This window comes from Falco rusticolus, chromosome 3 (genome assembly GCF_015220075.1).
Source record: "Falco rusticolus isolate bFalRus1 chromosome 3, bFalRus1.pri, whole genome shotgun sequence".
Lineage (NCBI taxonomy): Eukaryota > Metazoa > Chordata > Aves > Falconiformes > Falconidae > Falco > Falco rusticolus.
Window position 1 is genome coordinate 101,850,446 of NC_051189.1, and position 27,788 is coordinate 101,878,233.

Sequence of the window (27,788 nt, forward strand, 5' to 3'; positions counted from 1 at the left end):
AATGGGATTCTTGATTTTTCTTGGAAAGCCTTGTGTTAAAGGTTAGTATATATGGGTTAGTTAGTATATATGGGTTAAAGGTTAGTATATATATTTGTCATTAAATGTGTATGATGTAATATACTGTTACAATAGTGAATTTCAGTAATTCTTTCTGAAAAATAATCTTTTAAGATATACCGTAATTGAATCTTTATCTGTTCAACATAAGCTACAACAGGGAAAGAGTAGTAAAAAACTCATGCTGATGGAATAACGTCTCCTCATGTCACTTTGGTGGTTATATGGTCACGCTCTTGCCCTTACACTTCCCCTGCCTCTGATTTTTGGTACACTGAGGTTGCAGGATGAGTAGAGCAGACTAGGAATGGGAAGTTTTCATGGAGAGACACCACAAGAAGCTTCCAAGCATGCACTCAAAGCAGATCGGTCACAGGAATCCTTACTCTGTGGCTTCTGTTGGCCTCCCATCCACTGAAAATAGACCGGGTATGCAGTGAGCGTGGATATTGCTCTTGGATGTGGTCAGCATTCCAGGGGGAGGCAGAAGGCGCAGAGGAAACAGCTACTGCTATTTCTGTGCTACCTCTGCTGTTACCTTCTGCCCAGGAAAGAATAAACACATCTCAGCGCTCTTCATCTTTGCCCTCATTCTTAATGGGTTGTACTGGGGTTGGTTTGCTTTGAGGTTTTGTGGCGGTGTTGTTTATGGCCTGTTCAGAAGTGGAGCAGCTGAGCGACCAGACATACCTAGACATGTGTTTACCATGACTTTTTCCATTTTCTTTTTACATTCTGTACCATGTTATATTTTTTCCAGGATCCATAGAATTTGCATCTTCAGATTGTTACAACAGTCTAATTATCAAGAGTGCTGAGCCCGATCTCCCTTGAAGTTTCCATAGAAATGTTCACATTTACACTGACTTTTTATCTGTTCAAGCTAATAGCTTAGAAGTGCTTGTACTTCGTGAAAAGCTACTCACCCTCTTGAATTCTCACAAAGTTATTAATTGTTCTGCTGTACATGTTTTCTTGCTTTTTTGTTGTGGCCATTTGGGGTTGTTGGGGTTGGTCCACATTGCCATCTAGTAATACAGGATCAGAAAGATCTGCATCTGCTTCTCAAAAACAAAGTTAAAAAAAAAAAAGCTCTACTGCTCTGTTGTGAATCACATCTGTTACCACCCAGGGAATGATGCCTTCAGGACTTTTTCCTTAGAAATTAATTTCCTCTTTGCCTGCTTTACTCTGTGTTTAATGATACAATTGTAGGGGTGGAGGGGGGTGGTAGGGGGGGAAGGCTCTTGACTTCATTAAAGAACATACTAAATTTTTCTTCAGCAATTGTATACTAACTTTTTGTCAGGATATTTTCCTTTGTGGTACCTGTGTTCCAGAGCAAAGTTTAAGAATGGATAATAGTAGTAGTAGATTGTATACCCACTAGCATACTTTCTGGAAGCTTTTCTAAAATAAGCTTCTTTTCCCTAATAATTCTTCACATTAGCAATGTCCTCAAAGCGCGGAACTGATACGTAGGTCTTGAAAAAGCATTATTAAAAATGGAACGCTCTTTCCCTGTTCAGTACTTCCCACCTTGAGCAGGCTGGAGAGCTCAGAGCTCAGCTTTGTCGTTCCTAAAGTGGGTTATATATAGAAAATCCACCGCTACATATTTGAAGGGTTTGCATTTTGGGACATAAAATGAAAGAGGTATTCTTCTGTCAAGGTGTATTAGTCTTCAATTAGAAGACGAACATTTAAACCGGAACTGCTGCTAAAGCTGTGACGTGACTGATTGGCACCGTGTAACATTTGGAACAAGCTGCTGGGAATGTTTGTGTCCCATTTTGGTGTTTCATTCATTAGCATAATTTAGAAGTAAATTCTTAATTTGTCCATGTGACAAAACTTCCACGTGGATAACTGAAAAAGGTGTATTTTGGTTTATTCTTTGCAGAAATTTTTGGGAGCACTTTCATAAATGCAGGTACCCGTGTTTGTCTAATAACATTCAGGTTTGTCATGGCTGTTGAAAGTCTTACGCCAGCCTTAAGAAGCATGAGCAGACTGTAACTGTTGTTTCTTTTCTTTTTTCCTTTTATTTTATTACAATTTTGTGTAGCAGGTACAGGTGTTTTCACAGCCTCTTTTCATGTATCATAGGTGTTTCCTATTACCGTAGCTGTTACAAAGGCTCATGTAAGTAATGTGTTAAGATGCAAGTATTGAATCAGGTTTATTGGAATGTTTATTTCCGTGTCCTCACAAGCTGATTATTTTTCCTTGTCCATTTTTCCTAAACCTCCTTCCCTGGCTTCTGATTGTTGCGAGAGAGAAAATCCATACTTCTCTGCTCAGAAGCTTTTCTTCTCTGCTTGCTGAGAAGGAGTTGGGGGAGGTGGGGAACACAGATTTTCCACCTATCTACCTTTCCCTCGCCAAGCATGATTTGGAGTTGGACTGATTTAATGGTGTCAGAAGAAATAATCTTTCCATATAATAACCGTAGGGCTAATTTTGTTCCCTGCTCAGTTTTCCCCAGCAGCAATTACAGGACTGGTGGGAAGCAGGTTTGACAGTTGCCTGCTGTCTCAAGTTTTGAGTAGCATTTAGTTTCACAGCTCCTAGGGAGTGTTTATTTTAATTCAAAGGCTTGGCAAAGCCAAGGGCACTGAGGAGATATTAGCATGCCTGGAAAGTAAGGAAGGTGATGCAGAATTACTTGGAAATTTCTTGCAATAAGCATTATTGAACAAAGTGGATGGGGTTTAGTTTGGGTTTTTGTTTGGGGTTTTTTAGAAGTGTAGATTGTAGTCTCATGTTTGTTAGTGGAAACTTTCATGTTTCTTGTGCAAACTGGAGATTGGCATTTTCTAGTCTATAATTGCAGTAAAAAATTTAATCAAGAAATCTAACAAAATCTCTTAATGGAAGTACAGCTTCTAAAGGCAGACAAAGTAATTTCCCATGGGTTTATGCTTACTGTAAAAACAAAATCATCTTCTTACCCCTTGTATAAAGTAACCAAAAATTTCTGTCTTGCTAATTCTAGAGATCAGGAGCTTTGTCTTCCTGAGCTGTTTTTCCAGCCTTGGGACTATTCTATTTCTCCTGTGAATTCTGGGTAATGTGGATATTTTGTGGAGAAATTACGCATTTCACATAAACGTTATTTTAAATATTTTTAAAAAATCAAATATAGAATGAAAAATCCTCAAAACATGTAAGGAAAAGCAAGTAGGAAATGTCCTTTTTTTTTTTTTTTTAAGGGTAGAGGGGGAATTTGGAGTGATCAGCTGGTGCTGGTAACATAGGCAGATGTGGCTGGGTAGCACAGGGTGGTGCTGCAGCAGCTGAGCTAAGTGTCACTGTAGGGTATTACCGGAGCAGGAGTGGCATCCATCTCAAGTATAACTGAGGAATACATGAGACTTCTGCAGCCCCCCCGACTCTTTAAAGACCACTAGTGGTCCTGGCCCTGCTCGATGATAAGTCAATGCTTTCGGGCCAAACAGTGTTTTCCAGGTAGCAATTATAGCGTATGTCACGCTTTGTCTTCTCTCTTCCTGTGGCTCTGCTGTGTATTCTGGCGTACTGGGACAAAGGCGTGATATAAAAGTAGTCTAGATAAAGAAAATGAAATAAAATATTTTATTCTGCAGTTGTTATTTATAGATAATTTTCCATATTTAAAATACTGTAGAAGTTTAAATAATGTCATTTTGGCATCATGTCATGCTTTTTTTTTTTCCATCAGATGTATGTATTTTAATGACCAAAACCATGTGGTTGAATATAAGAATAGCATTATACTGTATTAATTTCACTTTGGCTGAGTAACCATAGGAGGAAAGTTTCAGGAAGGGCCATCACCAGAACAATCTTCTGTGAGCTGGCCGTGGCAGCCACGACTCCTCTTGCCCGACATGCCCCACCGTGGAAGGCTGAAGCCCCCAGCCCTCAATTAGAGCTTTTCCAAAGCAGAGGCTGGGACTGGGTGGCAGAGGTGGGCGAGCGTCAGCCTGTGACTGACACCCTGTAGTTTCTTACAAACGTGACGTGAGAGGGCTTTGAAAACACTGATTCCGTTCATTCCAGCTTATTCCAGTCGGAGGCTAAATCTGTCAAATATGGAAGCGATGTTAGGTCTTAATGACTTCAGGTAATGTGCCTGCTCGCCAGGGTGTCTGCCTTCATACACGAAGTATGGAGATGCCTGTATGCTTTTGGGGGGGTTGGTTTTATGATTTTGGTTGGTTTATTGCTTTAGGCTTCCTGATACACGGTGCAAACCCTTGCACTGGCTTTTTGAGAGTCAGGTCCATCCAGATACTGCATTTCTGTGCTTTCTGTCTTCCATATGGAGAGAAAAGTTTTTGCCTTTTTTTTCCCCCAAGATTGTTTATTCAGTTGTGTTGGCAGAATCAGCTTGACGGTGGAATCAGTGATTTCTTCCAGTATGATTAACCCTGATCTTTCTCCACGAACATTCCTTTAATTAACTGAAGTGATGCTAACTCATGATTCAGTCCTTCTTTCCAAAAGAAAGATTTTGAACTTTTCTGTTGGCTTCTCATGGTGTTTTTTGCCGCTCTATGATGCCCTTCTTCTTTATTACAGGAACACTTACACAGAATGAGATGGTATTTAAGCGCCTCCACCTAGGCACTGTGTCCTATGGAACAGACACCATGGATGAAATACAGATTCATATTATAAACTCCTATTCACAGGTATCTCATTTCATAAATTATTTGCCTTTAATATTGAGAGGTTTTTAACAGCATTGAAGCATTGTTGTTACTGATTATGTCTAGAAATTTGAGGTGCTATGAAAGTTCTTTCATTGGTAGGTATCTCTTAACAGATATGATGAAAGGGAAAAATGGGAGACAGTACCTAGTTCTTTCCTGATTCTGAAGTTCCTTGTAATACCCGCTTAAAGGACTTCACTTTTCTATTCCCCACTAGTAGAACTCTGTGTTAACCTGTCTGTGCAGTGCAGTCTTTCTCCTGCCAAATCATCTAAGAGTAAACTACTCGTTACTGAGACTACAAATTACAAGTGTCCAGAATAAGACGAACGGTAATTAAATCTTTGAAGACATTCATCAAGAATAGACATCGAAAAGCTGCATTAATTGCTATAACCAAAAAGTAAAAATACAGTTGTGAAAATTAAATTTATAAGATCATATCTAGAAAATGTGTTTTAAAAGAAAAAGACTACAAACAGCGTTAAAAAGCAGGGCGGGGCAGAAAGTGGAGAGCTCCGTATTGCTTGAGAGCAAAGTGCTGCTGTGAGTCCTTGGGCTCCAGAGTGTGCGAGCAGCTTGTGGCTGCCCGGCCGCTTGTGGGTCAGCTGTGGGATGAAGGGGGAAGATGGAATTCTGCCAGCATTGTTGCATCTCCCATGTATGTAAAGTAATTGGGTGCTTTCTGCAAACATGTTTAAGCAGCTGATTCCACTTTGAGGTTAAGAAGGATTTTTCTACTTTATTTCTATTCTTTGAAGCAAAAAAGAGTTAAAACTGACAGAAGAGGAAATAAATGATAGGTTAACTAATATTTCCATATGTTGCGTAAAGTATGATAAGAAACTTTGTATAGAAGCTCTTTTTCATGGTTAACTTGGAGACACAGACGTCACTGGCTGACCCAATTAAGTTTGTAGACTGACCTTCTTGTCTGTGTCCCCATTTTCTCTTCTAAAAGGATTGTAGGATCAACAGCCGATTTGAATCTTTAGTTGTGCTGTGTTTTGAACTATAGCTTCCTTCTCATTTGCTTAAAATAAAAATGACTAAGTAGCCATCTGACACCACACTGGACTCTGTTAATATTATGTGGCTTTTGGGAAGAACAGCAGGAGGGAAAGCAGTAAGCAAGCAATGTATGCTGAAAGGTTTTAGCCTGCAACTTCAATTTCTGTATTATTTCACATCTAAACAGATGAACAAATCCACTTCTTGAATTATTTTTCCTTGGATAAATCTATTTTGGCTTAATTCTTAGTAGGTATAGCCGTGAATAGTAACTAAGATGCACAAATGTGCCTTGGAAATGAGTTCTGGAGCTCTCTTACCTAAAGATCGGCGGTCCAGATTCGGTTCACAATGGGTTACTGGGGGTAATTGCTACCTGAATATGTTTATAAAAGTCACCCAAAGTTAGTTTTGTTGTAACAAGTTGTTTGGGTCTTCACCATGACAACTGTAGCAATAAATAACTAACGTTAACTGTCAGTCCTGAGCTGGCAGGGCTGGGTTGGGCTGCACTGGGAGGCTGAGCACCCCGTTCCAGAGGAGGCGTGCTCAGTAACACAGGGTTCATGTTTTGCTGTTAAATATGCTATCTGAAGAGAATTGCATGATTTCTGGAATTCTTACTTGCTTAAAGCTTTTACTAGTTTGCTGTGAAATTTAATGAGTGGTACCCTTGGTTAATTATGTTTTTAATAACTGTAACATATTTGGCACTGAAATTTTTAAAAGTAGTAAGAAGTGTGGGGGAAGCTTTATTTTTCCCCTCAATTGTGGGTAAAGATTTCCCAAATCTAGGTTTGCTGTTATTAGATAACTTTCTTTGAACTGTTTTTTTTTTTTAGCTTTATATACCACTACTTGATGTTTAAGTAATGCTTTAATGATGTGTGTGTTGGTAACAACTCTTTGAAACAGAAAAATGAAGGAGTCTTGGTAACAAAACAAGCAACTACTAAACAGTAGTTTCAGTCTGAAAAAGTATGGTGAGGTTTTTATTTAATCTATGATAATAGAAGCTGCCAGTTAGCTAGGCAGTGGTTCTTGTGTGACATTGATTTTATCCCTTGTTTGTGTTCTGTTTTATTATTACAGTGGACCTACTAGACTATTGTCATCTTAATGTAACACACAGATCTATTATAACCTGATTATATTTCCCCACTGGAAGCATTTTGTGATAGAGGGCATAATCTTTAATGGAATTTGTGTGAAATTAAATTATACAAGCATCAATAAACATAACATAATTCAGAAGGAGTAAATCAGCTTAATTTATTTGCGGCTGTAATGGCATCAGTGTTAGCAGAATGCAAATGCAGAGGTTTAAAGCAGTAGCTGAAAAGCAGTGCCAGATGAGCAGAAAGTTAAACCCTTTATTAGACAACACTGTAATTTGATGGGCAGAATGTTCACGGTTCAGCAGATTGCAGTCAGGAGGAAAAAAGCGTGGTTTCTGAAGAGGTTTTCTGAGTTACCCTGGAGTGAACAGAAGAGCCTTTGGTAGTACTGCTGATATATTTAATGTGCTGACTTCAAAAAAACAAAACCAAAACCAAACAAAACCCCCAAACCAAAAAACCAGTAAACCCCAAAACAAACAAACAAAAAATAACCCCCCCAAAAAACCAGAACCACAAACCCGCTTATTTTCAAGTAATTATGAACATACAGAACTTTTTCTTAAAAAAATCAGTCGTGCTTTTCTGAAGGATAACTTAAAATAGCTAGTTTCATGTTTATGCAGCAGTGATGTGATCTTCAAACGTGTGTCTAACTATTATATTGCATGATTATTTTATTAGATTATTGCAGTCTTGTAAGGACAACAAATTTCGGCCTGCAGAAAACACATACAAACTGCATTAGTTCACAAATAATATAGAAATTGTGTCAGTTATAAATCAGCAGTGTTTGTATTTCAATGCCTTCTAACATTTATACTTAAAAACAACACTTGCTTTTGTTCTTTTGTTCATTGCCCATGTGGTGGTCTTTAAAATACAGAGATTTAGGTGAAGATTTAAAAGAAAAGGTGGGAGGGCTTTTTTTCAGTTTAACAGCATTGGAGTTTGCAATCTCTGAATATATACAAGTGACAAAGAGTTCTTTAGAACTGCAACAAAACACCACTGTTGCAATTTTTTTTAGGTGTTTCTGAACTCATGCAATTGGCTGCTGGCTTAAATACTTTTGAAAAAACCAGTTCATAGGATGTAAAGGACATTGAAGGACTATGGTGATGGATCACTCAAAAAGGCACACTGAAGTGAAGGAAGCATGGGGTTCTGCAGAGAGCTCTGGTCAGCCTGTTCACCCCTTTTACCACATCCTTGCTCGCATTTCACATTTTTAAACTGTCTGCAGGCTCCATTACTGAAATTCAGCTACAAATGCAAGGTGATGAACCCACGATTACATATCAGTTCTACATAAAAGTAGATGAGAGGTTTTATGAATCACAATCTGAAGAGGTTGACAGTAGGTTACATAAATAAATGGTTACTATCCTTATCATTTATCAACCTTTGTAAGGGGAACAATTGGATATATATATTAGTATTCCTGTTTTGTTTCTATTATTGAATTCTGATTTACTATTCATTGTGTTGGGTCTTAAAGGTGCACTCTCAAAACAGTGGGAACAGTACGAGTTCAACACCATCCAGGAAAGCGCAGTCGGCTGCGCCCAAAGTCCGCAAGAGCGTCAGCAGTCGGATACATGAAGCGGTGAAGGCCATTGCGCTGTGCCACAACGTGACGCCGGTGTATGAGTCCCGGGCTGGCGTGTCTGCAGAAACAGAGTATGCAGAGGTGGATCAGGACTTCAGTGATGAAAATCGAACTTACCAGGCTTCCAGCCCCGATGAGGTTAGTATGCAAGGGTGAAAAAATATTCATATCTGATAAAGAACAGGGTAAACTAAGTTAAAAAGGGTAGAAATGCGAAAGAAGAGTGTTTTGGCCTGGGATTTTTCTAGAATTAACAGTAATCTGTTTTTATTTCCTCTACAGCTGTAGGAAAGGTCTGGTGTTTCTTTGTTACATAAACGTGTTTTCAATTATTTGACTAAAAGGTCTGTGAAGTCAGTGCTTTGGGATCAATACTGTGTTGAGTATTGCAATTAAAGTTATTAGGTGTATTCTCAAAACATTAATCCCTGTATGAAGCATAGCATATACATGCAGAAGGGAGTATGAAGCTGCTGAGTGATGGGTAGACAGGTACAGTAGCTAGAGACACTACAAGTTAGTTGAATGTATAGATTCTTAACAGGAAGGAGAAAAAAACCACCACCTCAAATACTCCTGTAAAAAAGCTTTTGAGCATCAAACCTGAGGCAGCTTCATCATCTTCATGGTTTAGTCAAAACTGCATCAAGTGTAACACATTGAAAACCCCTTTTTAATAAAAACATCCATTTGACTTCCATTGAAATCCAGATTTTAAACAAATCCCATTGCTTTCAGTGGTTTTGAGCTATTGTTCCAAATAATCCTGTTTTGGGGCTTAAATTGATTGCCTAAAATTCAATCTAAAAAGATACTAGAAGAAAGGGGCAAAGCTCAAGTTCCAAGATACTGCACAGTAAGCATAAAAAAGAACTTCATAAAAACATGTATGTACTTGATATAGTAAAATAAAGAAATAGAGTATTTTGAGGTTAGTTTGCCTCTGAAAGTGAGCACGTTGAGGGGAATCTTTGTTTTAAAGGAACCCTAGTAGTGTCTGAAGCTGGGGTGGACTGTTAGTGGTGTAGCCAAGGTACCTGAGTTGTAATCAAAAGGGAGTGTGTATCTGAAACCCTGTGTATTTCTCTAGCTATACAAGTTGATCTGGTACAAGGTAGTATTTCTTCCAGAAACCTCATCTTGCCACAGCATGGCCTGTTATTAATATACATTTGGTTTGCATGTCTAATGTATCACCATATGTAATACTAACAAAACTTTAGCAATTCCAACAGCAAGCTGTAATTGCTAAAAGTAACAAACAGGTCTATAGCAAGTGTTTTTAGGAATGCAAGAAATAAAATCAAGTCTGTCTTCATGCAGTCCCGAACCAGCAGGCATTACATATATTTCAGATGCTATAAACACAGTTCATAATCTGGTTCTCAGTGATTAGAAAGTGGCAGTCAGAATGTTGTTTTTTTTTAAAATAAACTTTAGGCAGGACTTGAGATGCTGCTCTTTGGTTAAAATGAATAGTCCGTGATGCTGTATGCAGTGGTACATGGTGTGGAGTGGCCTGCATTAGGAATCAAGGATGCTGGAAGTGCACTTGTTTATGCAGACAAACACTGGAAATAACAGTTTGTTAGTGTAGTTGTATGACATTTGACTTGTGCTATGCACATGTGTACTGATTTTCATATGTGCATGTATTCATATTCGCTAAAGAGATCAGTGTAACGAGCCGGTGAGGTATTACTGATATAATGGAAAGACTGCATGAGCGAGTATCTGCCTATGAAGATATGATGACAACTATGGATTAAGCAAACATTCTGCTTTGACAGCCAGAGTTATTACTATAAATCAGGTGGAGAGACGTGCAATTGAGAGAGACTATGTGAGGGGTTTTCTCCCACTTGCTCTTCTCTCCCTGTGGGGTTTTGTGTATTCATTCAGTTGTTTGGAACCTGACAATATTATCATAAAGACCAGCTTTCCCCCCATGTTTGCTGAAGGAAACAGCTGTAAGACTTGAGGATTGTGCAGTTGGTGCCCTGGGAAGACAGTAGGGGATTTGACCTTGGAAAGAGGAAAGTTGATAAAGTGCTGATAGGACAGATCTGGAAGGGGTGGAAAGGGAAGTAGAAGAGGAAATTGGCAAAAAAGAAACGGTTGGTGCTTCAAGGGAGAGAAAGCACAGGTATCCTTTTAATTATGGGGGTTTTTTTTAAACATTTTGACTCACAGATTCCAGCAATTTGACAGTGAAATGAAAAACTTACATTTTAGAACAGACAGCACTAAATTTCCTTTTCCTTTCTTGAAGATAATGCTTGAAACACTAATAACATTATCATATTGAACAAATATGCTTTAATATAATGAGAAATTGGTGCTAAATGGAGTCTTATAAAAAGATCAAGCTACAAAGAACATTTAAACAGCATAAAAATTGCAGCATGACAGCAAAAAGCCTAAGAGTTGAAAGACTAGCAGGCCTTTATCATAATTTTTTAAAGAGTTCTATTGATGCAATGTTTGCAAATCACTGGAGCCTAAGGAAAATAATGTAAATGGTTCATTATTTAGCTTATTGAACTTTCCTGCAGTTAGGTTGACGGATGATGCCAATGTTTCCCAATCACCAAAGTACCATTTTAAAAGCATTTTTTATTGAATAAAGTGCTTTGAATATTGCACCCTGGAGCTTTATTTAGGGAAATGGTTCAATTGATGTTTTCTGTTTAACCTCAGCACTGACCTATCACAACATATTTGGTTAATAAGCAACATTATCATTTAATAGACTTAACCAGTTTTATGCATTGTACTTTCTCAACATTACAACTCTGTTCTCTTAGATTTTGTTTATGGATCTGGCTTCATTGCAGTCTTTCGAAAGATGATGTTGTTTGCACAGTGTCTGTTGCATTATATAATATTGCATGATACCACCGTAGCGTGCAGCAGAGAACAGTGTGTAAGTATGAACTATTCTTCCATGTAGGAAGGTGTAAGAAGCGGTTCAGTAATACGCTGACACACTGTACACTTCATGAATTGACTTGAGGAATTCATTTGGAATTCTTTACATCTTTGTGTGTCTGTGTGCATCCATATACAGATAAAATATAACCATAACAAGGTATGCACATTTAGAAGTAGGTACATTCATCATAAAAGATGTATTTATCTATTGTTAGAGTAACCCAAGATAAGTAACTGATTTTGTATTCATAATGTAAGCCCTGCTTATGCCAGGCTCTTTGTTTCTTATGATAAGTGATCAATATTTCATTTTCTCTGAAAGAGTGGAAAGTTTCATTTGTCTGTCACTTGTCCTCTACAGCTGTAGCATAGCAAACAATAACCATCCACTGACAACTCACTGAAAAAAATGGGAACTGCTCCTACTTAGCCATTGTAGGGGTGGCTTCGGCTCATCTGCAGAGAGCCAGCTACCTTAATGTAATGAACAGTCATAAAAGGATATAAGCTAAATAGGTAAAGCAGTGGAGTTCAGAGGTCACGGAGCAAAGCAATTCAGGGGCATGCTATGAACAGGAGCCTTCAAAGACCTTTGCTCCCCTTGGTCAGAAAAGGTTGATAAGTCATGATTTTTAATGACTGCTTAATCTCATAAACCAGCCATTTATTGGTTATGCTTTGTCCTGCACTGTTATATTCTCAAGCATTTCTAATTCCAGGATTTTGAATATTTAAATACAGCCTTACAGTGTGGTCAGTTATTTAATTCCAACGTTTCTGTCCAGAGACAACAGAGTTGCTAAAATTAATTACAAGGATACAAAGCCAGTCATTTAAAAACAGACAGGGAAATGATATGCCCTTAGTGAAGCCGCTTTTGTGTTTACAAAAGTGAAGCTGTAATGTATGAGACATGTTGTATTGTTTAATTCATTTTATTGTGTGTACTTATTGAAGCAAGACTAATTGTGTTGTTTTGTCAATGTATTGTGAAAAGCAAATCACTCAGTAGCATAAAACCATCACTTTCATGACCTTCGAGACCCACAAAGAATAACTACTCCATAGCTTGTCTTGAATATTGATCGGCAGTTTTTTCACATGATCAAGCTGTATTTTTAAGTTAATAATTTTATTATAATTATGAAGCTTCTCAACGAAAAGGGATGGACTGCAAATGTAGTTATCAAATCATTGTTTATAAATATTAACGCGCCAGTGCTGATTGGAAACACGCGTGAGTTGTTGAACAATCCAAACGGAAAGTGTTGGGAACACTCAAGCAGTGGGAAAAAGAAGTGTCACTGCTTCTTCCCTGTTCCCAAACCAGTGGCCTTAACTTCAAATTACCACGCATGTAACCTCTGCGTATACAAGGCAACATTGTTTTGCAAGTGGATCCTGTTGTCTGAAGTGAAGATGCTCTTAAATACTCTGAAGCAAATGAAGGTTGCTGACATGAAAATTCCTCTAGACAGCAAAACTAGCTTACAAAATGTCCATCCCTAGTCCTCCTTTCTCACCCTACCAATCGCTCCCTCATATATGCCCAAACCATCAGACCTTTATTTTTATGGCATGTTTTTCAGTTTAAGTGGGTCAGGTTCGTTGCATGGCTCCAGAAAGGCTGTCACACAACTGGGGGAGCTCCCAGGCTGCTGGATGGCGTGGAGAGCTGCCAGCACCAGCCGCAAGGCAGTGGGTCTTTGTCTTAAACTGGCGTTGGTTCCAAAGGGAATATTGTCTGTTGAAAGTGACAATTAGTTGGTCATAAACTGTTCTGAGCAACACTTGGTAATATCGAGCAGTTAGATGTTTCTGCTCAGAAGCAGCAGTGGCCCACAAGGCAAGAGGTGCCAGGAGCTGGGCATGGTAGCCAAGCTGCTACAGGCGGTGGCCCCCAAGATGAGGTGCGCAGCCCCACGATAGCCAAGCAAGGTGAAATGAGCACGTCCCATGATGGAAACCAGAGACAGTCAAGTACGGATTGTTGTACAGGGCTGTGGTGGTGAGGCACATCTGAATTCAAGCCAAGAAGCCAAACCCTTAAGTGAGGATCAGGTCCCGAGTCAGTAACCAGTGTTAGCCGTGGTCTGGGAACCAAAAGGAAAGTTTGTGGCCACGTGGCAGGTCCGAGGGCAGGAGCTGTGGGTCTGCGGCCACATGCAGCCGCAGCGGAGCCTCAGCGCAGCGCAAGCTCTTCCGGGACCAAGCATGAGAGCTGGGTGAAAGCAGCAGCATCCTCGGAGGCTTCCTGGAGCTGTTCCTCCATCGTAGCTCACGCGTGGTTTGGTGGCCTTGCACGCAGCGGAGTAAGGCCCTGGGGAGGAGGGGGCACACAGGGACGTGGCAGCTTCAGCCTAAATAGGGCTTTGCGTGCTGGTTCATAGTAACACAATGCTATTCATTCTTGGTTGATAAAATTTGTGTTTGAGTCAAGTGAATATCCAATTTCTCGTTCCATTTTACCCAAGCTAAGAGTGAGGTTCATTGTTGGTTGTTCAGGTTGGGTTTTTTTCCCAGTTCTGCTTTCTCTCTCAAAATACTCTTATTATAAAAAAAACCAACAAAATTAGTGGGTTAGGTTCCAAAGACCACCTAAGTTCTAAACAGCCTAGAACTGAAAGGGTGTGACGATGGTTTGTATGTTCCAGTCCTGACTGATGTAGTATCTAAAGCAAGCAAGAACAGCCTTAGGGCATTTTTTTTGGCCTTCTGCCAAGCAGTAACAGCCTTTCAGGACGGATCCAGTAACTGAAGATCTTCAGGATTCGGCAGGGTGCTTCAGATACCTCACTTTTTGGATTTATAACCCCTGTGTGCCCAGAGGCAAGGCGAGTTGGTTGGTTTGGTTTTTTTTCAAGTGACCACATCAGGTTTTATTTAACTGGGACTTCTTTGTGCCCTCATGCTCCTGAGGTGACAGGTGACTAGAGGTGGTGATGTTTTCCACAGAGCAAAGGGACTTGGTGTTGCAGTTCCCCAGACTGAAAGTTGGCGAGGCAGGCTGGGTGGTAAGCGGTGTTTCATGTCGGCCCAGGGGAAGCGGAGGAAGATGTTAATCTGAGAAACTTTCTAGAAACTACCCAAGGTATTTGTTTTGTTCCGTAAGTGGACCAAATCTGAGAGAGAGTGAGAGTGCCCTCCCTTGTGTAAGTTACCCGGCTCCCGGGGGAGGGTCGGGAGGGTTCAGGGCCGGGCACTGAGCTGCGTGAGGAGCAGCCCCGCGGTGCCGGTGGCCCACAGCCCTCCGCCCTCCCCGCCGCTCCCAGAGCAGCAGCCCTGTGAGGCGAGGGGCAGGCAGGCCAGGCCCTTGGCTCGTCATCCTCAGAGCTGAAAGTAGCTAAAGATATGGCCGTTCCTCTAACTGTTTGCTATGGAGGACCTGTTTCATCTTGCATGTCTAATTAATTTTGACTATTGACTTTTGTGCATAGATATTTGTAGCGTTTTCTGCCGCATAATTATTTTCATTGGGGTTATTAAATGGGAGTCATAGGCTAATAGAACTTATTGTAGAAGAGATTTTTTCCCTTAAAAAAAAATGTTGGCACCATAGTTGGAAAAAAAATCGTTTAGAATGTAATTATTTAATAATAAAATTAAATATACCAAGGGTTTTGTGGCCTATCAGTTTACATGTTTTCTAAATTTTTTTTAAAACTGTTGATTAGTATTTATTTTAGGTTAAATTCAGTCTCATGTTCTAATTAAATATGTAGTTCTGAATCCACAGCAGGAACAGCGGTTTAGGGTTTTTCCTGTCCTTGATACAGGATTTGCAAAGTCCTTAACTGTTCATTTTCCTGACTGTCATGGACTTGGGTTCTGTGACAGCTGAAATAGGTAACTGCATCATTGTCACTTAACAACCTCATATACTTTATGGAACTTTCTAGAAACTACCCAAGATATTTATTTTGTTCCATAAATGGAACAAAATTTTACTCTGATGTAGTTCCATAAATGAGCATTTCTAAACAAACAGGGTGATTATGTCCCCAAAACGTGGGATTGGTATGGAGCGCTGCCATGCTCCACCTGCCTGGAGAAGCTGCTCCCAGTGCCCAAGCTGGTGCTGCTGGAGGCTGCGCGGTGGGTGACACGGCTGCTGCTGGAGCTGAGGGTGTCCCGGCGGGGTCTCTGGGGCTGAGTGTGGGAGCCTGTGGCAGGGGCAGAGCTGGGTGCCGGGGCTGTGAGCTGTGCAGGTCCGAGGGGGGTGGCCTGGGCTGAGAGAGGCTTGGGGACATCTGAAGTAACTGGGGTAAGAGGCACTAAATGAGGTGTTTCTTGGCAGCTTTTGCCACATCTGTTGCCTTCCTGTTCCGTAACATGCATCCTTGCTTCGCTGCTGACGTGGTAGTTGCTCCTTTGGCCCTGCCACCGAGGGGTGGCTGGCTGCCTTCACCCTTAGGGTCGCTGCCGGCGAGGAGGACAGTGGGCAAGCCGGGAACCACGGCAGCTCTCAGCCCCTGCCAGCGCTCCCCCCAGGAACGCCGGGCGGGCGGCGGGTGCTGCACCAGCAGGAAGGCCCTGTGCCCACCGAGGTCCTTCTGCCATGCGGGGAGCTGGGTGGTAGGCCAGGAGGATCCACAGGATGCTCAGAGAAGTCCCTCCCCTGGATTCAGGAAACTTCATGCATTTCTTCTGTGTGCACAAAGAAATTAATGGTTATCAGCAAATAAATTTTACCATTAGAATGGATTATTTTTAAAGCAAAATGGTAGCATCACCAGCGAGACTTTTGTGCCTGTCCCACCTCTGATTGCCATATCTGACTCCATCCATGTGTCAGGCTCTGCAGAGGCCACGGCCACTGCACTTCCCTGGGGTTTTGGTGTGGGCACAGCAGATCGCCACCCTGTTCTGAGGTAGGGTGTCAGCAAGGTGCTGCAGGGACGGTGCTCGTACAGGGGAAACCTCAGGAGGGGAGAGTTACTCAGGAAGCCTCTCCCCAAGCCCTGTGTAGCCAACCATTCAGTGTGTATTTATTTAAGATTGATAATTTCGATTTTAATGCTGTTTGTGACATACATTTTATTGTTTGCTGTTGTATTTTTCTTTAATTTGTATATTCTAAAAGCCTCAGGTGTTTGGTGGGTAGGTCTGGCTGTGTTACGGGGATGCTGTTAAGGTCTGGCTGCTCTGACTTCGTTCTGAGTAACGAGAGGCAAATGTAATGCCTCGCTCACGAGTCTGTTCAGTTGCTCTTGGGCATCTGTTTGCCTCTTGAGCCTTATTGACTGTTTCTGCTCTGGTGTATGCACTGATCAGTTTAAAAGTAAAAAAAAAAAAAAAAAAACACAGGCCAGGTATAAGAATCCAAAATGACTGTGCTGCAGAATGCTAATGCAAATGGTAGGTGAAGCCAAGCATAAACAAAATAATAAACAGATGTGACTCACCAAATATGGAACATTTAAGTTCTAGCTGCAAAGGCACGCAAATCAGATGATAGGGTGTTAGTAGAAAGATGCAATTTACAGGTCAGAATGTAATAGTAACCTTTCACTGTGAAAATTGAAAATTAACCTTGGGAGTATTGGATCATTTACAGCTTGTATGGTACTTTTATTGAAGAAGAAAAGTTTCTAAAAAGACTTCCTGTGATTTTCAAGATTTTTAAAATGGTGCTTTTCAGAGTGTGTTCTTTTCTCTTCTGTAACTGCATCTCACTGTATTTGTTTGGTGATGCCTACACAGATGGCACTACTAGGGTTTCTTCGGGGTTCACACAAATATATTTTTTCCCCAATTTTAAATTTTTGTAGAAGCTACAGTGATTTACTTGCCTTGGGTGGAATTCATTGTGAGTGTTAGTCACCATGTCAGTTGAACTTATCTAAGGATTTTAGTACTTGCATGTCTTGTATCAGACTGCTTGATTTTTATTTTTTCCATCTTACTTGAGATTAAGAGCAGAGGCAGGTTCCATGAAAATCATGTGAACTTCAATATAATTACCTTTCTAGTCACTTAAGAATCTGGTTTCCAAATTATTATCATTTGGAAAAATAAAAACAGAACTGAGGAGGGGAATTATTTTATTTTTTTAATCGGAAATTTCCTATTCAGATACGGAATATGGCTTGTATGTAAAGTAACAGTAAAGCAGTTTTCCTGAAGTATTAATTTTTTGAAGGAATAAACCACACAGGGGTGGTGATAGAAAAATACCTAGTGTGTTATTTAAAGCATAACGTAGAAGAAAGTAGAAGCTAGACATCATGCACTTTAAAGCAACAAAATTAAAAAAAAAAAAAGGCAAATCTCTAATGTATGCGTTTAAGATGCCACTGAGTGGTAGCTAAGAGTGATGATTGTGTGATGCAGCATTTCTGGGTTTGTACAAGGGGCTTTCATAGGCACATTTGTGGGATGCAGAATTGTGAACTTGGTTTCCATCTCATCTGATGCAGTAAGAACTCATGTTATTGTTGAAACCAAATAAAATGCTGCAAGTGAACAAAGTAAGCTAAAAATAAGATTCTTTGCTTATCTGTTTACTACATATTACAGTGTCTCAACTTGCGTGGAATTGTAGATCTAATGAAAGGTTTTCTATGGAAATACTTCCAAAATCTCTTACTTAGCAGTGTCGTTGGTGCAGAAATCATATTCTGGGTTTGCGTAATTTCTGCTGGTTATCCTTTAAGTATAATTGAATATATGTTTGGGGGTTTTTTTTATTAGTACTGTTACTTCTGAACAATACATTCTAAATATCTCACTTGCAGGAACGAGTTCAAATAAGTTTTTATATTCTTCATAAGAATTTCAGTAAGCTTTCTGAAGCTTCTGAATTTACTCATTTGATGTATTAAGATTTGGTACTCACTCTACTGCTGCTCACATGTTTTTTTCCTAGATTCTTGGAAGAGTTAATACTTTTACCCAGGCAACAGTTGTTTGGCTTTAGCCTAGTTTATGTGAGAGTATAATAGATGTTTCACACTGAAGTGTGTGTCTCTTTCTTTTTTTCTTTAGGTGGCTCTGGTGCAGTGGACAGAGAGCGTGGGTCTTACTCTGGTTAACAGAGATTTGACGTCAATGCAGCTGAAGACCCCCGGCGGACACATTCTGACGTACTATATTCTGCAGATCTTTCCCTTCACTTCTGAGAGCAAGCGCATGGGGATCATAGTTAGGGTAATTTGGGGATGTTCTGGGTGTTGGTTTCTATTTCTCACAAAATATTTTGACTGGATTTTTTTTTTTTATAAAGCTTAATAGAAACGTGATCCTTTGGGGTATGTGTTTCACAAGATTTTCAAATGGAAAATGCACCTTTGACAGAGGTGCACATGAAATACTAGGCAAGCAGTTGTAGAAAACTCAGGCTGACCTGGTGTTGCAGAGAGCTTTGTAAAGGAGAAACTCTTCTCTTAACATGGGAAGATGTTCATTTCAGTACTTTATGTGTAGCCTCTGTGATGCTGTGAATCGCCTTTAAGACTTTGGTTGTAATTTTCCCTTTGTTTCCTTCATACAAAATATGTTGCCTCCTCGAGGGATAAATTAATGGCTGAAATGTCTTACAGTAGTAGCTGGCGTCTTTCTGTACTGTTGCTGCTGCTTTTCAGTGCTGCTGTCGGAACTGGTGTGCATACACAGACAACCCACAGGGTCTGAGATTTACAAGGCACGTGCTTAGTTGTCTCCTAGGTGCCCGGTTGGGAGCATAGTCATGATCATGAAAACCTCAGACAAGCCACACCACTATGCTCAAAGGGAGATTTAAACCCCTGCAAATGTTAAGCCATCCACACTACATCCTATCTTCTCCCTACCTAAAATCAGACCCTGTAGGAGAGCAGCCTCAGCCGATGCTGATGGATGATTGGGTCAGTGCCAAGTCCCAGTTAAATAGGTGGGAAATCATCCCGTGTTTTGTTTGCCCGCGATGACAAGCCAGGCATGCTGTCAGCCATCAGCGAGGGTGCTGTGGTTGTGTGTTAGGTGAGGCTGGCCGCGAGAGCCTGCTTGTGTAACGCTTGTGCGCCCAGAGGTTCTCTAAGAAGGTTGCACATCACACTGACTCATCTTCTGCGACAGACCGTACCTCAGAAACTCCCAGTGTGGATTACATTTGCCTGCGTGTGAATTCTCTGAATGTGCAACCAATGTTTCATCATTAAAACATCTGTAAGAAGCATTTACGCTAAGTTACTTGTGAATTTTTAATTACTTGGGTATTTCAAAGATACAGAGTAAACTTTCCATTGTGGGTTAGATAGTATGTGCGACCAAAGAAACAAAATAGTAGTTAGAGGGAGTGTGTTAAAATGTAGATGGGCAATTTAGGGATGCTGAGAGTCTGTTACATCGATTTCAGTTAGAACTGATCCTCTTATATGAGAAAGTAGGTAATACGCATCTTGATGGAATGAGAGATGTCATTGGAAGTAGTAACATCAACGAATGAAACTTACCCACCTTTTGGCAGGGTACTTCACATTTTATAAATGATAAATCATTGGCTACTTCAGAAGACAATTAGGTTATTGGTAGGTAACGGTTTTGACTGTATAAACAGATTTTTTTTTTTCCTCTATTTCTTTTGTAAAACCTTAGGATGAATCTTCAGGAGAAATTACATTCTATATGAAGGGTGCAGATGTTGCAATGTCCACTATTGTACAGTACAATGATTGGCTAGAAGAAGAGGTAAGAAACAAAATGAAAATTTTAAAAAAAATAAAATTCTGTAAGAACTAAAAATTCAAAATCAAAACACCAGGTATTATTGGAATAGGTTTAAAGGAGAACCTGTGGCAATGCGTAATAGGTTTTGAAGTTGTTAGATATATCCTGAATGGATTTTAAGGGATTAGAAACATTTCCAGTTCTTGAATAACCTACAGGAAAAGCGAAGGCGGTAGTCACAGCAGAACACGGTCCTGCTTAAAGCAAGGAAAGTTGGTTTTCACTGACCTTTCAGATAAAACCTAATGACTACTGAGAAGTTTTCTCCTATAAACCTATTTAACCTGGAATGCCCTTGTTTTATCAAATTCTGCAGTGAGGTATGATGATGAATTGTGACGTTTAATAAGGGTTGCAGCCAAATGGAAATAGGTTTTTTTGCCATATTTATTAAACTTAATATAAAATAGCTAGTGACTGAATTTCAAAGCTGATTAGTATTTTTCACTGTGTGGCTCTAGTTGGTACTGGCAATCATCTTATTTTGACCCTACATACAGACAATATGTTAATACAATGATTACACCATGTATGTTCATAATGGTATTGGCAATATGAATCAATATCTGCTGCAGGGCAGTTTGATTTATTCTGGGACATGAATAAATTAAACTCCCTCAAGACCTAGCAAAATGTCATAAAAATTACTTTTGGCGATAATGATGCACAATTAATTGTAAGATACTTGTTTAATTTATTTAGCTTTATGAGGTCAAATCAATAAGTGTTTTGCACTGGACAGCCTTGTTTTTCATTAAGACGTGCTATTCCATGGCTTTTTTTAATGTGTAGATATTTTTCTGCTACGAGGTATGTTCAGTGGAAAAAGAAAATGCAGTTCTGTTACATGCCTCAAAAATAGTTTTGTTTTATTTTAAAGCATCAACCTAAAAGAGATTTTATGTAAGCTAGAAGAGGAAATCTAATGGCTTACCAGTAGCATCCTGCTTCGTTTGGGGGACCTGACGTGTAGTTCCTTTTTATTCTGTTTGTGGCTTCTCCCAACTAATCTAAGAGTCTAAAGAAACCCCAGAAGTAATGGCAGAGATGTCCCCTGTCAGCACATGGTGTAAAACGTGTGCATACAGTTAAATATTTGCATAACTGTTCTGTGGTTTGGTCCATGTAGTGTGGCAATATGGCACGGGAAGGACTGCGTACGCTGGTTGTGGCCAAGAAATCACTGACTGAAGAACAGTATCAAGACTTTGAGGTATGAAGGGACAGCGATCTTGTGCTTCACCATATTTAGTTACTTCAGGGGGAACATTCCTCTGGTTTTTATTCTGTTAAGGTGGCAAAGAAGATGATTTGTGTTTAAAATACCAATAGCTGAGGTCTGGCACAGGATCTAGGAAAGATTCTGTCATCGTTTGTGCTTGTTCGCAGCTGTGCTGCCTTGCTGCTCAAGGTGACTGGACAGTGTCCCCAGAAGCTGGTGTGAGGCTGGCCCTGGAGCTTCAGTGTGACCCAAAGAGTCTGCTTGTTCGCAACAGGCAGGGCAGAGCTGCTTGAGTGCTGCGGTGTCTGGTTCTTGGTAGCCCTTCAGAAGGCGTTCTCTTGGGGGCGTTTGTCAGAAGGGACGTGTGTAACCTTGGGTGGAAAGTAAAGCTTGCTCTTTTAATCTTGTTCTTCATTAAAGATACTTAAAGACAAACATGTAGCCTAATGAATCCAGATTATAACTGATTGGTAGACTGAATGTATACTTAATGAGTCGTAGCAAACTCTTAAGTAGTTTTGTGTTTGTGCAAACAGAGCCGCTACAACCAGGCAAAGTTAAGCATACATGATAGAAACCTGAAGGTTGCTGCTGTTGTAGAGAGTTTGGAGCGAGAAATGGAATTGCTGTGCCTCACTGGAGTAGAAGATCAGCTGCAAGCAGACGTTAGACCCACTCTGGAGATGCTAAGAAATGCTGGAATAAAGGTACTAAATGCATGCTGCTTCCATAACTGGTTATTGTTTATTAACTTCTTTCAACAAGACATGAATTACACTTGTCTATATGCAGCTTCATTCAAAGTAGGAAATGTGCCAGGCTCTAGCGCGTTCCAGGCGTCAGCTAGTGGCACCGAGTGGGACACTGTGTGGAGATCCCTGCGCTGCTGCAGGCTTCGTTGATCTTAAGCTCACTGTGTAGGGAGACTGCCAGGTGTACGTGTGTGGCTCCTGGTCGTTTGTCCCTGGCGGCCGGCAGCACGCTGTCCTAGCTGACACCAGGTGAGTGTGGCGCAGATCCATACAGTACCGAGGTCTTCAGGCTCTGCACGCAGGAGGAGTCTTGGCAGGGACCAGGAGGTGAGTTGTTTGAACCAGGGTGTGGAGCTGCCCTTGGAGCTGGTTCGGGTCATGCTGCAGGGACAGCGTCCCAAGCTTTGTGCAGGAGTTCATGCTGTGGGTTGCTCACAGGCAGGCAGTGCTGAGCAGCTGTCAGTCACCCATGTAGAAGCAAGACATCTGTTGGGGAGAGGGCTTGGAGTGAAGATATGAGCAATATCTGAGGGGGGTGGGCAAGGCTGTATAAATTCTGCTTGAAGCAGAGTGTCAGATTCTGCACAGAAAAGGTGTGTTGACTTTGTTTTGTTAAAATGAATCAGATACAGGGGGATTAGCCAGAGAAGGAGGGCAAGTTATTTTGCTTTGCAGCAAGCATGGGAGGTCTCCCTTTCCGTGACGGAGGAACGTGAATGCCAGGAGCCCTGCCTGGGGACAGATGCTGAGCCAGCTGAGAACTTGTGGGTGAGAATTAGCGGGCAGACCAATGTGGACAGCATCATGGTGAGGGTCTGCCACAGACTGCCTGGTCAAGCAGTAGAGGCGGCCGCCTTCAGACAATGGGAAGAAGCACATTTGCACGTGCCGGTCTTTGTGCTGGATTTCAACCACCCTGACATCTGCTGGAAGGGCGGCACGGGGGGGCACAAGCAAACCAGGAGGATTTTGGGGTGCAATGACAATAATTTCCTGACACAGGTGATTGAGGAGTCAACAAGGAGAGATGCTTTACCAGTCTTCAAACTAACAAACAAGGAGGAATTGGTCAGGGATTTGAAAGTTGGCGGCCACCCACAGTAGTGAAGAAAGGGTGAAGTTCAGCAGGATCTTATTAATGGCGATAAATACCTGGAGGGAGGGTGCAGAGAGGGCAGAGCCCCAGGGTCTTCTCAGCAGTGACCAGTGAGAGCACAAGAGGCAATGGATGCAAACTTGAAATAAAGGAAGTTCCACTTGAACATAAGAAGCAGATTTTTACTGTGGGTGTGTTCAAACACTGGAGCAAGTCTCCCAGAGAGCTTGCAGAGTCGCCATCCGTGGAGATGTTCAAAACTGTCTCGATGTGGTCCTAAGCAGCCTGCTGTAGCCCTCCCTGCTTTGAGCAAGGGAAGGTGGACTAGGGAATCCCTAGAGCCTGCTTCCCATGTCTATTGTTTTGTTACTCTGTTTTTAATTAACCCCTGTTCCCCAAAGGCTTTCAGGTGAATTAATTGGTAAGTCAGTGGTGTGCACAATTAGAAAAAATATGTGTATGAGTTAAAGCCTTATGATGACATCAAATTTCTTTTTAGTACAGTGTGACTACTGCGAAGTGCTTACTATATATGAAGTACTAATATGTATTTTCACATTTGCTCTTGATATTTTTTCTGTGTGTGGTCACTTCTGACTGTTAGGTATGTCCTGCTACAACGAAGTATAGAACAGTGTGACAATTTTTAGGTGGTCTGGTTGTTTTTTGGAGGTTTTATTTGGGGGGGGGGGGGTAGCATTGGTTTATATTTTTGTGGGGGTTTTAATGATTATTTCTAGGATTTCAGAGCATTAAAACTATTCTGGCTTTAATTACAACCAACATAGGAGGCTGAAATACAGTAGTAGCTGTAGATAGATAAAATGATAGATTACTCAGTGAGATATGATGAGAAAACATGAGCCTTGTCCACTCATGGACCCACATGGACACTGATGGAAAGGATCTTACCTGAGATGTACAGGAAAAGAGGGAGACAGAGGCTTACCATTTAATGAAATTGTAACTTGCAACTTAGTAAATATCATAAATATCCTGGAATAATTCTTGCAGCTTAAGTCATTCTTCCTCTGTGGTCAGTTCCGTTTGGTCTAGGGCTGATGGCATTTCATCCCGATGTCCTTCAGCTGCCTTGGTGTCTAGGGGCTGAGGGAAGAATGGATGGATCCTCAGCCTTGTTGCTGGAACTGTCACGCCTCCATCCCAGTTCCATGCGGGCAGGGTCCCCCTGTAGCCCTTCCTGCAGGATCTGCTGCCCGTTACTTGCCCACTGCTTTCTGACAGGCCTTCACTAGTGTGGCAGGCTGCTGGGTCGCGTCACGTTCTCTCTTGCCGTTGCCTGCGCCCTCACTGCGTTGCTCAAGGTAGCGTCGGGGCCGTGGGGACAGGCTGTTACGCTTTCCCTGCTGTTCGGCTGTGCCGGTGGGTTTCCCCAGAGCTTCACCTTGTCTTCCATGTAAATTGAGCCCTTCTGAGAAGGGAAGGGGAATCCAGCTGCCTGAAGTAAAGACAATTCTTTTCTGCTTTGAGGGTTTTTTTAGTAAAAACTGCTCATTACTTTTAGTTAAAAGTGCACATATCGGTGTATTTTCTCTAGTAATCTAATCCCAAAAGGTACCAGAAAAAGGTTGGAGGGACATGTCATTGAGGTTGGGAGAACAGACACGTTAATGTCCAGTGCAGTAAACTTTTACGTTATTTTGCAGATATGGATGTTAACAGGAGATAAACTGGAGACAGCAACTTGCATTGCAAAAAGTTCTCACTTAGTGTCTAGGACTCAAGATATCCACATTTTCAGACCTGTAAGTATAGTTCCAACTTTTTTATTGGTTCATCAAAGGACAGCTAATAATAATGTTGCTTTATTTGATTAGTAGTTGGCTGCTCGTTGAAAATTGATGGGTTATTGTACTGAGGGTCATAGTCATGGTCAAAAGAGTAGTCCTTTGGCTGTTCTTCACGGGCATAGAATTACAGAGCATTGCGTCTGTTTAAGGGTGCTTGTTTCTGCGTTTGTTGATATGCTACAGAAATGTTTGTAGCCACGCTGGGGTGACCCAGGTTTCAACACGCGTTTCATGCCCTTCATTTACAGAACAGGCATAGTAAGGAACCTCTCAGTAATGACGGAGAGGGGTCTGTGTGAGGTGCTGAGACGTGGGAAAGAGCATCGAGGAATGCAGGCTGTCTGAATGTGGCTCTTACTGCTTCTAGCACTTTCATTAATAGAAGTTTTTAGACTCAAGCAATATTAATCCTGAGTTAAACTGTGATGCCAACATCCTCTATATAGCCATAATGCAAATCTGTGTGATAAAATTTGAATTATTTTATATATCATTATATATATATTTGCATTTTATTAGCAAACTGTTTAAGATAATTGTTAGAAAGGTAAACTGAGTATCTTTTTGTATACATTTTGATTATATTTGCATAGCATCAACTCTACCGAAGCCAAACAAAAATAGATTTTCCAGAGGCTGATTGATGCTGTGTGATCAGACATAATATGTCTGTGTTTGTTCTAAATGAACCACTTGCACCTACAGAAATAATTATATGAATATAATTTACATGTAAATGTAGTTTCTTCTGAAGCATCAGAATGGCAAATTAGGCCCTGCAGACTACTATTTGCAATTAAATTATTAATGCTTCTGATAAAACTTCAGATCAATTTTTGTTGACCTTTCCATGTTGTAACAGCACAAATTAAGTCTTCCTGAACAAAATCTGTTTAGTTGACTGAGATTTTTATTTTCATTACCTCAACTGGTAATAAGAGATCAGCATAAAACTGTTTTAACTTAGAGTGCGCAAAGTTTAAAATTAGTTAGAAAATGGATTTGTACAGAATTATTTGTGTGGCTATATTTGGTACAAAGAAATAACTACTGGATTAAGGTAAGAAAATAACAAGCAGTCTTACTTACCACTTCTATTTTAGTTATAAATTAATAAATAACAAATTATTTACAACGTTGGCTTCCCAAAAAGATGTATTTTGGCTTTAATACTCTTCCTTTTTATTCTTAGAAGTCTCAGCTTCTTCATTTTGTAATGAAATTGATATATTGTTCTAGAGGTGTTTACAAATTAGGTGAAAGATAGAGAGGGCAATTACTGCTCATCAGCATGCGCCATGGGCTGATGTCTCTTAATCTCTGTAATGCAGGAAGATTATAATGGGCCAATGCATCTGGGGTTCCGAACAGCTGGCTGACAGGGAGCTTTCTCTTTACACGTTTAATTGTGGGAAAGGAGGGAAAAAATTCTGAACTGGGGCATGTGCCTGGGTTTTTCTGTTGGCGGGTGTTTTTTAATGTAACTCATATTTTATGTGTAGTGGAGCCCGTCTAGGGGGAGAAAGGTCTTTGGGCTGCATCTGATTCTGAGTGGTAGTGGAGCAAAGACAAAACTTCATGTTCACTGTAATCAAGACTCATAATATTTTAAAAGGTATTCAACTGAAGTACTGGCAGAACCAAAACTAGAAGTGTAATCAGAGTTTGTGTTTTATTCTGTGCTTGGAAGTTCATCTTGCGTGAAAGCTCTGAAAGACATTGATCTTTTATTGGGGGTAAAAAAACCCATACCACAAACAAACCTGCCAGTCTGCTCAAAATCTAGTTATAATTTAAAGTTTTCATGCTCTATGTTCTAGTCAAAACCTTCCAAAATCCATTTGTTAACCTTTGACCATTTATTGCATTTCATGGCTGGGCTTTTCTGAAACAATAATTATGTAAATAAAAAAAATATCTAAGAGGTAGTTCTTTTGTACTGTGCCACTTGATCCTGCTTGCGTACTCAGCAGCATCCAAAAGGATTAGTACTAGTGAGCATTTTTTAATTCTGGGTCTACTTACCCAAACTGAAGGAACTATTAATATCAAAATTTTACATTATTCTAAGAACATACAGGTTAATTAATAAAAGTTTTGGAGTTTGCTTGCGGGTTTTGTCTGGGTTTTTTCTCTGGCCATGCCGGGATGAAAAGACTCAGGTCAGCTTGAACTTAAGGTATTTGATTGTAATTAATTCATTAATTTTTTTAGCCCTGGTCTACTTCGGTAAGGAACCAGTTAAGTTGACTACATAGATTTCCCTTGTTTGAGGATTACATTTTCACTCCGTAAGAATCAAGGTTCGTAGTTGTATACGTGGGCATTGGGCTTGCACCGGGGCAGAGCACTTGCTGAAGACCTGCTGCATATGGATTCTCAAAGCATCCGTTCAGGTAGGGTTTGTTTTTTTTTAAGAATATAACAAAATCTTTTAAGTGAGTGTTTTTTATTGAAGGTTGCCACTCGAGGAGAGGCTCACTTAGAACTAAATGCCTTCAGGAGGAAGCACGACTGTGCCTTGGTGATATCTGGGGACTCGCTTGAGGTAAGAGCTTAGTTTCTGTCAAAATACATTTACCTCTACCCTTATGATCAAACAGTGGTGTCAGTATCTTCATGCCCTTAAAGTTCTTTCCAGTATTTGCCCACACTTTAGGTTGCCCTTGGAGATGCTTGTTTTTCACTGAGTGCTAATTAGAGGATATATGTTCTAGATGGGCAAACATTAGTGGTTCTCTGGTCTCCTGTATGGTAGCAGAATGG

General features: G+C 40.6%; 1 protein-coding gene across 2 annotated transcripts in view; it reads left to right on the forward strand.

The window, feature by feature from the left end:
- Positions 1–27,788, forward strand: part of ATP9B (ATPase phospholipid transporting 9B (putative)) — a 167,799-nt gene that overhangs the window by 128,339 nt on the left and 11,672 nt on the right. For both annotated transcript variants that reach the window (XM_037378763.1, XM_037378764.1), the window contains exons 14-21: positions 4,627–4,739; positions 8,391–8,639; positions 18,423–18,584; positions 20,010–20,102; positions 21,271–21,354; positions 21,900–22,070; positions 24,879–24,977; positions 27,481–27,570. In XM_037378763.1, coding sequence (XP_037234660.1) covers positions 4,627–4,739; positions 8,391–8,639; positions 18,423–18,584; positions 20,010–20,102; positions 21,271–21,354; positions 21,900–22,070; positions 24,879–24,977; positions 27,481–27,570 — 1,061 coding nt within the window. The remainder of the gene's footprint in view (positions 1–4,626; positions 4,740–8,390; positions 8,640–18,422; positions 18,585–20,009; positions 20,103–21,270; positions 21,355–21,899; positions 22,071–24,878; positions 24,978–27,480; positions 27,571–27,788) is intronic.